Source organism: Buteo buteo, chromosome 10 (assembly GCF_964188355.1).
Source record: "Buteo buteo chromosome 10, bButBut1.hap1.1, whole genome shotgun sequence".
Taxonomy (NCBI): Eukaryota; Metazoa; Chordata; class Aves; order Accipitriformes; family Accipitridae; genus Buteo; species Buteo buteo.
The window spans coordinates 18,564,938-18,578,357 of record NC_134180.1 but is presented as its reverse complement, the minus strand read 5'-3'; the positions used below and the strand labels follow the sequence as shown (position 1 = coordinate 18,578,357).

General features: G+C 37.9%; 1 protein-coding gene across 1 annotated transcript; it reads left to right on the top strand.

Moving 5' to 3' along the window:
* The first annotated feature begins 431 nt into the window (after positions 1-431).
* Positions 432-11,365, top strand: HENMT1 (HEN methyltransferase 1). The gene is made up of 7 exons (XM_075037559.1): positions 432-577; positions 1,789-2,021; positions 3,518-3,630; positions 5,312-5,446; positions 5,840-6,022; positions 7,679-7,856; positions 9,784-11,365. Exons 2-7 carry the CDS (start codon positions 1,905-1,907, stop codon positions 10,192-10,194), a joined length of 1,137 nt encoding a protein of 378 aa, XP_074893660.1. The 5' UTR covers positions 432-577; positions 1,789-1,904; the 3' UTR covers positions 10,195-11,365.
* The last annotated feature ends 2,055 nt before the right edge of the window (positions 11,366-13,420 follow it).

The following is a 13,420-nucleotide window of genomic DNA, read 5'->3' as shown; positions in this document are numbered from 1 at the left end:
GGGATTTTGGGTTTTTTGTGTAAAAATTAGGGACACACACACCCCCGCCAATCACTTTTAATTCCATGGAGGCTGGCACAGGCAGACATAAATACAACAGGCGGACGTTTAGTTGTTCATCTATCGTCTTGCATTAAAGAGGATTATAGGACGTTCTCCCTACATTAAAAGACGTAAATAAGGGGTTTGTTGTGCGGCCGCAGGGAGCCATAGTCCGGGGCTGAGGAGACTCCACAGCTGCTGCGGGGCGGCAGCTTCCCGGCGCTCCCGACGCCGCCGAAGCGTCGAGGCTTTTCGCTCGAAGGGGCAGGTTTGACTCAGAAATCCGTACGCAGGCGTACAGGCCTGGCGGAGACGAGAGGCGAAGGCAGCCCCTTCCCCTCAGGCGCCCCCCTCCTTCCTCTCAGGCGCCCCGGCGAAGGCCTGCTCCCCACTGCGCGGCTCCCCGCGGAAGGACGCGTGGCCGGGCCGGCCGCTCGCAGCTCCCGCCTGAGGCGGCAGCGCGCGCCCTTCCCGCCGCGGCGGGCGCTCGCGACGCTGCACGCCAGGGGAGGCGGTTGTTTGCACGAGGCGGGAGGTCAGCGCCGGGGAGAGAAGATGGGGGGGAAAGGGCGGGGGCGTGAGGAAATGACGGTTGAGGGGTCGGGGGCGGCCAGCGCCGCTCCGCCCTAGCCCTCGCGGCCCCTGCGGACAGCCGGGAGTAGGCCCCGGCCGAGACCTGGAGCCCGTGAGGGCTGGGGCTGAGGCGGCCCTGGCCGGCCAGGGGAGGGCTGGCGCAGCCGCAGGCTGCCTGGCGCGTAGCCTGGGGAGTGCTGGGGCGCAGCCTGCGGGCCAGGAGCGTGTGGGGGTTTGGTGAGGGGAGTCCAACAGGCTCACTTTGCACTCGAGGAGGCAGATGACTGGCCTGAAGACTGAGCCTGTTTCCTGACTTTGTACATATATATATATAAAAATACATATTTATATTTACGGATAAAAGACCTCATGGGGCAGTCAAGTTGCCAGCGTGCTCAGCCCAGCTGCTTTGGTTGTGCTGGACCTGGTGCCGATTAGATCTGCTAGTGAGCCCTGGGCTGCAGTTGTCACCTGGCAGAAGGGCCCTGGAAGGCCATGTGCCCACAGGACCACGTTCCTTCACTTATGCTGTTCCTGTGGAGTTCATTCATCATTCATTAGGGCCTTATTTTTAGGTTTAGTGGGGATATTTCTTGTTAAATTTTTATGTGTGCTAAAAATGTAGTTTTTAATGAAAGGTGGGAGAGTTGGAAATGCACTAATGGTTATGACTCTAATGCAATGTTGAATTATGTTAGCTTATTTATAAAATGCAGGCACTAATAACTGGGTTCAGCTCATACTAAGTCTAAAGCTAAGGCCTAGCAGGACATTTCCTCTTGCACAACATAGTAATTATTCAGATATTTCCTGCTTCTTACTATGTTGTAGAAATTGTTTGAGCCATACATGCACAAATCTGGATATAAAATAATCTGAATTGTAAGATAAAACAAATGATAGATGAGAGACAAGAAAGCAGGCACCTGAGCGAGGAATTATTTATTTTTCCGCTCTTGCCAGAAAAGCTAAGGAAGATTAAATATGTTGCAGTTTTGTGAACACTATGTAGGTGTGCTGGATGGAGAGTGACGAATTCTGAAACTTGCTTTTTTAGGATTGTGTATGATTATAATTGTTTTATAAAAATGTTATTTACATCATTGTATGTGGAGGGAGTAGTTAGTGCATAATTTTGCTAATTCCTATGTTTTTTTGTCATTCTCTGAATAGAACTGGGATCAGGTCTACCCCTGCTTAATTGTGAATTGAACACCACTGAAAACAGCAGACTTTGATAAAGTACTTCGGAAAAAAAGAGGGTTTTATTTTAGCACTAGCAAAATACTATGGATAAGAACTTTCAAGAAGAACAGTTTACAGGAATTATTAAATTTACACCTCCTTTATACAAACAACGCTACCAGTTTGTTAAAGATTTAGTGGGGAAATACAAACCTAAGAAGGTTGGTATGTTTTGCATTTTTATAGATTTGAAAAAAGTTAACATTAGGTATCTCAGGAAGACAGGAAATGCATAGATAACCTGCTGACTTAGTTACCAAACAACAGTATGGAGGAGCTATTGCTAAAATTGAATTGCCTTAGCAGACACTTGATGATCATGTTTTGTTTTTCAGGGGTGCATATAGTTAATATTAATTGATGGGAAGGGGGAAAAATCTAAACAAGAAAAATGCCTTAACCTGTTTTGGAGAGTAGGGGGCATTCTGGTTTTAATATAATGCTGAGGATTTTGGTTCAAGCTGCTTTCATCATAGTTTGGTTTTGCTTTCTAGAGCTGTTAGTTCCATATACAATATCAGGTTTACCTCATCATGCACGTGGATGTTCTCAGAGGAGAAGTGACATTAAGAGTAATATACCAGGGCTCTTGTTTTGGTACTCATTTTGAAAAGTTAAATTATTTAAGTAATGTTGTGTAGTGTTTGCTCTCTTCTAATATGTCCTCCCCCCACCCCCAGCACCTCCTCCCAAAATGCAAAAGTTGAGAAATACCTCTGTCTTCAGTGTTTAACTCTGAAACTGATGTTAATGTCTTAGGGAGCATGCAAGAAATTGATGAGAAATGCACCTGCGGTGCCCTCACATAATCATACTTCTAGTAGCGAATATAAATCTAATACAGTCTATGAAGTCATGGCACTGTAATCTGCTTTTAAATAGAGCATATTCAGGACTGTTGCATCCGTACTGAAAGGTTTGAATTTCCTGATTTAGGATGTAAAATGGGGAGGAGAGTAAACTTTCTGTTTACCCACAGGGTAGAGGTAAACTGAATAGAAACAATTCAGGATTTTCACAGTGAGAATTGAGCATTGTGCTTCAACCTTGACTTAGCCTGAGAAAGAACAGAGGGGTTTGGTTTGTGTACTCAGCCACCTCTTAAGCTTACAGGAGGGAATATCTATTATATATTTGACTTTGTGGTCTGAATATCCCCAGCTTTCCCCACTTAAACGTTAGACTGAGCCTGTAAACTTGTTTTATACAGATACTTTGCTGCTAAGTCGGCTGCTGGTGAGCCTATTCTCAGTGTTTTGGATGGAGAATAGTCCAGTGAAAAGCAGTGGTGAATGTGAAAATTGCTGCAGCTTTAATACTTAGAAACATACCTTACTGTTATTTGAGGGAATATGCCTTCATGTGGAAGATGTTCTCCACAGCCAGTGGGATGTTCTGCATGTATTTGTTTATGGCTGTAATAACAAAAGGTTAATCCATTTAAAAAATCTTGTAGGATCTTCATATAAATTTTTTTTTAAAGAATTTTCAAATCCTTGTCTATCCTGCTTGCAACTGTAAATGTAGTTATGATCGTGAAATGCTTTATTCTATCATTAAAAATTTATTTTGACATAAATATGGAACTTTTATTAAAGTCTCTGAAGTTACTTGGAAATATGCAGTGTTTACACATTGTTTAATATCTAATTTGCAGGTGGCAGATTTAGGATGTGCTGACTGCACACTTCTCTGGATGCTGAAATTCTGCAGTTGCATTGAAGTGTTAGCTGGGCTAGACATCTGTACAAGTATAATGAAAGAGAAAATGTAAGCTCTTGCATTGTGTTAATTTAAGGTTTATATTTGGCTTGACTTAGTGGCATGTTACATAATTTCTTATAAAGAATTTCAAAATGAGGGTAAATGCAGAAATACCAGCTTGGTGAATGAAGAGCTATCCATTGTTGTTAATTAGTGTCCTGGTTTCAGCTGGGATAGAGTTGATTGTCTTCCTAGTAGCTGGTACAGTGCTATGTTTTGAGTTCAGTGTGCAAAGAATGTTGATAACACACTGATGTTTTCAGTTGTTGCTAAGTAATGTTCAGTCTAAAGTCAAGGATTTTTCAGCTCCTCATGCCCAGCCAGCAAGAAAGCTGGAGGGGCACAAGAAATTAGGAGGGGACACAGCCAGGGCAGCTGACCCAAACTGGCCAATGGGGTATTCCATACCGTGTGACGTCACATCTAACATAAACTGGGGGGGGAGTGGGGGCGGGGGGATCGCCGCTCAGGGACTAACTGGGTGTTGATCTGCGGGTGGTGAGCAGTTGCACTGCGCATCATTTGTATATTCCAATCCTTTTATCATTACTGTTGTAATTTTATTAGTGTTATCATTATTAGTTTCTTCTTTTCTGTTATATTAAACCGATCTTATCTCAACCCACGAATTTTACTTCTTTTCCCGATTTTCTCCCCCATCCCACTGGGTGTGGGGGGGAGTGAGTGAGCGGCTGTGTGGTGCTTAGTTGCTGGCTGGGGTTAAACCATGACAGTTAGTTACATTGCATCTGTGTCTGGGGACTACTGGGCTGTAGATGCCCATAACATCACCTAACGTAGTAAAGGTCCAAGTCATGGAATGGCTCTGAAGGTGTGTACATCTGAGAAATACACTGTTTGTAAAGGTACTAATATATTGTATTAGTAGTATCTGTTTATGCTCATATACGACATTACTGTGGTATGCAAATCTGATCTTTTAAAAACGTGCACGTAACTCTCTCTTAGTCACTGTGGTGGGAACTTCATTCTTAACATTTTCAAAATGCGAAGGTTAGCTCAATGTTTTGTGTCTGGCTTAGAAGGCTCTAAAACGTGATGTTTATGTGATCTTTGAAGCATGGGTCAGACTGGTGAGGAACACCAAAGTTTCTCTCTTGGAAGCTGATTCATATGGTTTCAATGAATGCGTAGGATGTAGATGCTGACATCACTTGCTCTTTCTCAAGAATGAAGAAAAGTAGCCTTTTGTTATATTTAATGTTTAATGTGTGTTTTGTCTGATGCAGTATTTCAGAATGAAATTTGCCCATATGTTTTACTTCTTGGTGTACTTTATTTGGAAAAAATAGGTTAATATGCTTGCCTAATAACTTCCCCCAAAATCCTGTAAAGCGTGTCTAAGCCAGACTTACTGTGTGTGTCTAGAATTGAGCTACTATCAGAATTTACAAGTGATTTTCCAAGTGGCTTGAGAGTATAGTGGAAATTTTTGTAAACATGAAGGACAGCTGCTGAATTAACTCCTCTGTGCTTTCTGTCCTATTGTAGATAGTCATAAAAAGTGTTTATATTAGACATTCTGTTTTTTTAATCTGTGTAAAATAGTTAACCTTTTTGAGATTTAAAAGGTATCTATGTAGGGTTTTAGCTAGTTCAGCTACATGCACCATTTATCTTGTCCTAAGGTCCTTTCTGTGACATTGTGTTTTTAACACTTTTGTAGGCATAGGTTGTCTCCTCTTCCTGTTGATTATTTACAACCAGCTGAAAGATCCCTAACTGTTACCTTGCATCACGGTTCAGTTGCCCATAAAGATCCTTGCATGCTTGGTTTTGACTTGGTAACTTGTATTGAACTGTAAGTATTAGGCCAACATACTATGTTTTCCTAAGTTCATTAGGGTTCAGTTTGGAATTTTGTCCATACTCTAAACAGACTTGATCAAAAGAGTAGCAGAATGTGGCATTTTCTAACTTGTGCTTAAATTAACAATACTAAGAAATTCAAGTGGTGCTAGCTTATGGTGGAAAAAGGATATTGATGAAAAAGTCCAAAAAGCAAGAGGAAATTTTCTCAGACAAAAACCTCTAAGCTGCCACTCAGCCACAGTGCCAGTGCTAATATTGCAGAGCTAGGCGTAAAATTACAAGGTACAGATATGGGTTTGGGGTTTTTTTTTGACTGTTTTTTAAGATGATTAAAATATAGTAGGGTGTTTTTAAAGATAGAAGAGAAACTTATCCTTTACAGAATAGAGCACCTGGAAGAATCAGAACTGAAGAAGTTTCCTGAAGTGGTGTTTGGTTTCATGGCTCCAAGCATAGTTGTGATCAGTACTCCAAATTCTGAATTTAACCCTTTGTTTCCGGGAGTGACATTATTCAGGCATCCAGACCACAAATTTGAATGGAACCGAGTGCAATTTCAAAGCTGGTAAGTTTACTGAACATCGTATGCAGACAGCTTTGAGTGCTCAGTAATGTCAGAAAGGAACACCTATACGTTTTCAGAATGGTTTGTGTATGTGGTTTGGTGTCAGTGGAGTTTCACACCTACTGATCTGGCAAAACATTTCTTTGCTGTTATGAATAGTTAAGCATGCTTTGTGGGTTTTGCATTTAGTGATGCTTGTTAAGTTGGCTTGCTTTTACTGTAACTGCTCTGCAAAAATATTTAAAACTTATACTTTCCCTTTTATATATCTTCATTACAATTAATGCATTTGAAGTGTAAGGTATTAATTAACCTTTTCACTTAATAATACCCTGCTATAGAAATGCTTCATAAAAACCTGAGAAATGTGCTTACTATGTATGGTGTGTAATCAAAGCACTTAATTAGTCCAGACCTTTCTGTAAGAGTATGCAAGCAGATTTATCAAATAATCACAGGAGCAGAGCATGTTGAATAAAGTTAAGGATAGTTTAGTGGATCATGGCACAACGAAAGATTTTGTGCAAAATATATGTACATGACAGAGGGTTGCACGAGATATATCTTACGCTAGTATCAGTAGATGTAATAAAAACAAAAAAAAGAGGGAGTGGGATATATATCCTGTGATAACATTCAACTGTCAGGCAGCTGTGGAAGAAAATACATGGTACAGTAAAGGATGTCATACCTCAAGAGCCGACTCTTGGTCAGAAATTTTATCTTGGAAAATTTGCCACTTAGGTTGTTTCTGCCATAGACTTTAAAGTATGCAGTGATTTTTGAGTATATAGTTTTGCAAAGCTTGAAGCATGTATTTTTCCCTAAATAATCGTAGTAAAACCTGCCTGCATTATTAGCTAAAGGCTGAATACTGTAGAGACCATTTATAAGACTTAAAGTAAATTTCGATTCTGCTTTTGGATATATGTGAATTAAAAATATTGATATCACTGAAAGAGTGATTTTTTTTTTTTTTTTTGTGCTGCAAATATCAGAAAGCCTTTATATTTGTGTTGTGAAATCAAAGTATTGCAATATTCTCTAAAATACATGAGATACTAATTTAGTTTACTATTCACGGAGAGTAATGCAGGTAGGTAGTGCCATTTTAGTTCCCAGCCCCATCACTTTTTTCACACTGGCTGATGTACAGTATTACAAGATTGGTTTCCATTTAGATGTCACGTACATTGTTGTAACCTTGATTAGGTAGACTTTACTCTTTATACGTTTACAACAAACCCCCCCTTTTTTTTTTCTATTAACAAATGGTCTCTTGTGCTTTTGGGTTGTGTATGTTTTTATTGGGTCTTCTCAATTTTGTTTTCTAAAATTGGTGTTTTTTAGCTCACTTTCAGTGCATTAAGACAGTGAGTAAGCAACTGTGAACGTGTATATTCTGTGCAGATATTTTAGAAATAACAGTAATTTTTGGTTGCCTAAATTACTGATACTAAATGATTCAAACTATGGTAGGCATATGATTACAGCTCTGATTCAGCAAGTTTTGACAGTGCTTATCTTCAGGCATGTGAGTATTATTAGAGAAATTATGCTTAAGCATTCACGGGGTCTTGCTTCTGTTAGAGAATGCATCTTTATCACATTAAAAGATGAATATTTAGTATGATTGGAATAATTTGTCTTTCGTAGGGCTCTAGAGACTGCCAGACGCTATGATTACTCAGTGGAATTTACTGGTGTAGGGCACCCACCAACAGGAATGGAGAACGTTGGGTTTTGTACCCAAATAGGTGTGTTTGTTAGAAAACATCCTCAAACCAGTGAATCTGCTCAGTCTGAGAAACCCACTGAAGGAGTTTACAAAACAGTAAGTATTATTTTCTTCCTTTAGGAGGATGAATAAAGAATAAAATTTTCCATGGCCTGCCTGTGAAGGTGTTCTTACTATGGTCTACTATCGCTATTCAGTCTTAGCTCTGATTAACATACACCATCAGATCAAGAGAGTCAAAGTCCATGATTTATGTTTCTAATTGTATAAAGGCCTTTAACTTTTAGGTTATCCACTAAATAGCAATATGGATAATCATTCTTATTTTAATGTGCTATTATCCTTAGAATGAAAATTCTCCTTTCTGCCAGATATACAGTGACACTATTTTTATAATAGTTCCTCTAATCATTCATTTTTTCATCATGTGGTTGTTGGCACTGACAGACTTCTCAGGTGCATAAAAAATAAAAAGCATAAAAAAGTATTTCTAACAGAGTGTGTGTTGCGAAGAACTGCATATTTTTGTCAAATATATTGTCAGAAGGAAGGCATTTCCCAGAAATTTGATTGACAGGCCCTCTTTTGTGTAGTTTGCCTTACTCAGTAGCATTTGATGTTACACGCTGATCTCGGTGTTTTCAGGTAGCCAGTTCTGGTTTTTGCAGAGGCATGGGATCTTGCCAGGTAGCCTGTTCTTTGGTGGTCCACATCAAACCACTTTGTTTTTCAGCACTAAATGGCTTTTTCTTTAGATAACATCAGATAATATTTTTGTAAAGTACTCTGCTTTGTGTTGCAGTGTGTCACACCGACAAAGCCTAATGCATCTAAGTGCCATGTGGTATAAATCAAAGGATGTTCTTTTTTTCAGAGATAATATGAAGTAATAATGCAAAAAGATAAATATATTGGGTTTTTTTCGTCAATCTTATGAGGCCTTAAATTATTTGTTTCAGTGAACATATTCTAATATTTCACTTCTTTGTTTAAAGATCTATATGTACCTTTAAGCAACTTGTGACCTGATGTGAAATGTCAAGTGACGTTATGGGAATGTCTTTTGTAGTTTCCAAGCTATAAAGACATTCTACACACTTGAAATTTCACCTGTCATCTGCTGCCCTTAGTAGAATCGTGAAGTGCTCTTTAATGCTCAACAAACTTGGAAATAGGTCTAGGTGACTGACATATACTAGAAATTGCTCTCATTATCTTCTGTTACAGGGTCATTATGGAGGGAGTTTTGACAGCAGTATCCTTTGAGTTTAAACAAGATTGTTATATCTCATGTGTTTCTTTTCAAACCTGGATTATTACATTTTTATTTTATTATGTAACTAATTTATAGGAATACATCAACATTTCAAGATGTAATCAGAAAGTAAGAAGGAATAGTTATAGACTGTGGAACTTCAGTGGTAGTGTGTTGGTATAAAGCATTTCCTAGTAAACTAGTGGGAATGCGATTGCCTGCCTAGTTGCCTTGATTGCCTTGGAGTATAGGTCAGTGTAAAACACACTGCAAGTTCACAGATTTTGATGTCACAATTTATTTTTTAGCATTCTCTGCATCTGTGAGAGCATATTTAATGTTTTACTCTGAAAACAGAATGAAAGATTTAGCTGCAGTCCTGGTTTCCAGATGATGGTTCAGAAGTAGTTTAAAATCTACATAGCTGTGGAACTGTCACCAGCACCTCATGATGAGTAATGTGGACAGTAAGAGAATGATTAAAAAGAATTAAAGAATTGCAGGGCTTCACCTTTCCTGATCTACAAGTATAGCTTGCAGATACAAGCCTGATTTTTTTGAAGTTCCGTTAACTTATCTAATTGCCATTGTAGTTGTAATACATAAAATCAAGTCATATTGTCTAGTAGTTTCTCTATTATCTGAAAATGTTTAAAGTAATAAGCAAAACAGGATTGAATCAAGAATTATGTTCACATTTTAGAAGCTCTTTTTGATAAGCAAATGTTAAAATCTAAGCCTATGTATGTGTTCTTGTATGTTGTAAAGGTCTTCAAAGCAGTGTATCCGAGTCTTAAAGATGAGAAGTACCTCCAGAATGCAGTGGTCAGTGAAGTTATTTTCACAGCACAAATCATTAAGCGAAGTCTGCTGGACCATGTAACGTCAGAGCATGAGGAGTATAATGATGATCCTACTGAGAGAAAATCCAAATTCCAACCTTCAATGAACTATTTTTCAGACAGTCTTGGAAAACTGGTTGTTGAAAAAAGCATGGAACCATTTGTCAATGGACATGTGGTTTATATACCTCTTACAACAATCTTTTCTTTTCCCAAAGTGAATCAACTTTGTGGTACCTTTGAGAAGTTATGCAAGCTTATTGCTGGCAAGGTCACACTGAGCAGTGATGGTTCTGCTGTGATGTTCAATACTGAACATGAAAATGAAGAGAATTAGATCACAGATTTCTCATACAAAGTTCAGTTTAAGTAATGAAAGTGGTTTTTTTAGTAGCTGTCAAATGGTGTGTTCTGTATGCTAACTAGAACCACAAAATCTTTTCTAAAACTTCCAGTGTTTATCCATTAGCACCTCTCTTGTTCACTGAAGATGAGTGCTTCTGACAAAGATTGTAGTAACTTATAGGGCTTTGGAGTATCAGGGGCTAAAAGGAAAGAATTAATTCCCGTGAAGAAAATTTTAAGTATTTCTGTTTGTTTTCTGTTACCATATTGTAGCTATCATGACTAGATTATTTTTGGTGATCTTTTGTTAGCTTTAAGGATAGTTGATGATAACACAGAACTATGTTGTTGTGCTGAATAATGAGTCGGACATAGGTTTAGGGCAACTTTTTTCTTGATAGAATAAAATTTATAGACGCCTTTTTCAAGATGAGCACATACTCAGCCTTCGTGAAAACTAAATGTTGTTCCAGATAAATTGGAATACGCCACAAACATTTATAGCTCAGTAAATTCAATAGTGGGGAGGAGTGCCATGATGTTGGATGTGAGGTGGGGAAAAAAAGGCAGTTTTAGCCCTATTGTCTTATCCAGTTTCTTGGTAACTGCTACTTGGAAAATAAGTTGCATCCTGTAACTTTCCAGAAGCTGAATTTAATTAAGTTGAAACTGGTATCTTTGACTGTTCTGTTTTTGAAAAAATAAAAAAAATCTGTCACTGTGAATGCTAACCTGGCCCTGGCATAACTGGAAAAGAAAAAAAAAAATAATAAAAAAAAAAATCTGTGTTTTCACATGCAGCTGTTGTCCAAGAAGTCTTGAAAACACATTCAGCAGAAATGAAAAGCAGAGGTATTATAGATAGTAGACCTTACTGGCTTGGCCAAGGTGATTTTTTTTCTTAAGTAGAGCTGAATTGTATGTGTAAATGCACAGTAAGCAAATGTTAGACAATGGACTTGGGAAGACAGAAATTTTGAAGGATGCACAAGATTGACTTGTTCATACAGGATTAATGAAGCAGTACACTACAGTTCTTTTTAAGTTTCTTTGTGTACCCAAATTTTTTGAACCAACAATTTTAATATCTCAGCTGAGTATTTCTAATGAGTAAGGAGATGGTTAATTAAGAGGCCTCATTCTGTGTATGTTTCACAATGTAATTGGCAGCTTTGAATGAGCTAGTATTACCAGAACTGACTTCATGTTTGTGAAATGCAAGTTACACAACTTCCTGAAAATAAAAAAATTCTCTCTTAGGACTGACTGTTTCTTAAAGATGGTAACTGTATTCTACCTTCTACATTTTTGGAATTCACTTGAAATGATTAAGGTGAAAGATCAGACATAAAGGGAAAAGGCAGCTATAATTCTCTAAATTGAGAAATGTCACAGAATTTGTAACAGGTTGAGTTTCAGGGGAAGAAGAATGATCTGCAGTGCTCTGTCATGCTGAATGATTAAAAAATGCGTACTTAAGCTTTGTCTTTAGTGGGAGATTTTTCTCCTACAACAAATAGACATGGATTGTTAAAAACTAATTTCACATGATATTTAGAACTAGAATTAATTAAAATTCATCTTTAATATGATATTTAGAATGTTTTCACTTTTTTTGACATTGTGATATGAACTTGCCGTAGTTATGTTAAATATATATGTAAAATTCAAAATTGGTAAATATTCTTTGGACACTAATAAGCATAGCTGTTTGAGAGTAGCATTGGTTTGTTATGAGAAAATATCTCTGCAGCTCACTATATAGTTTACTGTAGTTTAAAAGATTTTTGGACCACAGAACTTCTTCAGCTGTGTTGTTTCTTCTTGAAACATTGTATCGCATCTACTTACAGGAGTGTCTTGTGAACAGACAAGACTGCATAGGAATACATGCTTGGTTGTCCTCAAAACAATATACCCTTAAGGCTTTGTAGCTACATTTGGAAAATGGTTTATGTGAATATTTGGTGGATTGATATGAAGGGGCCTAAACAGTAATCCAATTTTTAAGGGGTTCATGGATCCTCTCCCCCTTCTTTGTAACAGGGTTTAGTTTTTAATGGTGGCTAGGGCAAATATCAATTCTTACGTTCTTGCTTATGCCTTTCCTGGGAAAAATCTGAAGTCAAACTACAGATGTTTGGCCCCATATGTTCACAGTGTTCCTTAGTATATATATGTGTACTGAAACTGAAAAAGGTATTACATATCATATACAGAAGTGCTATTTAGAATATATAAATTTTTGAGACTGATTGATAGCTTTTATTAAAACAAACTATGCTATTTTGTGTGCCAGCTTTCCAGGCTTCCACTGGCTTAAATCAATTTTAATTAAGATTTTCTTTAAAGTAGTGAAGTAACTGTCTTTTCAGGAGCAGTTAAACCCTTTCATAGGATTCACTGTGCATAGCTCTTCATTATTAGGTTGGTCTTCTGATTAAACTATTATGCATGCTTGTGAATAAACACAGTATTGTGGCCACTTAAACTGGCAGTTTGAAACCAAGGTCAATTCTGATGTCTCAAATCAGGATGCTGAAGGCAAGTTTATGAAAATGAAATGTTTTAGACTGCCTGTGGTAATATCACTGACCAGGATATGGTACATACATCTCAAAACAGATCAACCTTAGGTTGTTCAAAACTGTAAAATCCAAATAAAGTAGATGAAAAAAAACAAAATCAAAGCTCAAACAGAAACAAAAAAAAAAACCACCACCACAAAACCAAAAAAACCAGTGCGGTATCCTGAATATAAAGGAAATAACTTGATAGCTATTGAGCAAGTTAGTAGAGACTGATGATGGCCAGAATAGCTGAACAGAATGTTTCTGATCAGTGTTTTAAATTAATAATGAAGTGAGGAAGTGGTATAAATTCTAAAAAAAATCCCCTTACTTATTTTAATAAATAAAAAACAACTGCCTAATTGTGAGAGCTGGAGGTGCTAGTTGTCTGTCTCCTCAGAGATTTCTCAAACAAATAGATCTCACAGCTCATAAACTTCTGAAGTGTTTCAGTCCTGTCTCCTATGGGCTTCCATGGTATTAGGCTCTATTCCGTGCTTGTTATTGTCATGTGGACAAGCAAGGTTTGGATCATTCAGCTACAGCTAGGTTATATATATATCTCATAACAGTTGTTAGGACTTTTTTGTTTCTCTGTTTAAACTGACTAGAAGAAACATAGGAAGGGGCTTATGAAATGACAGAAAA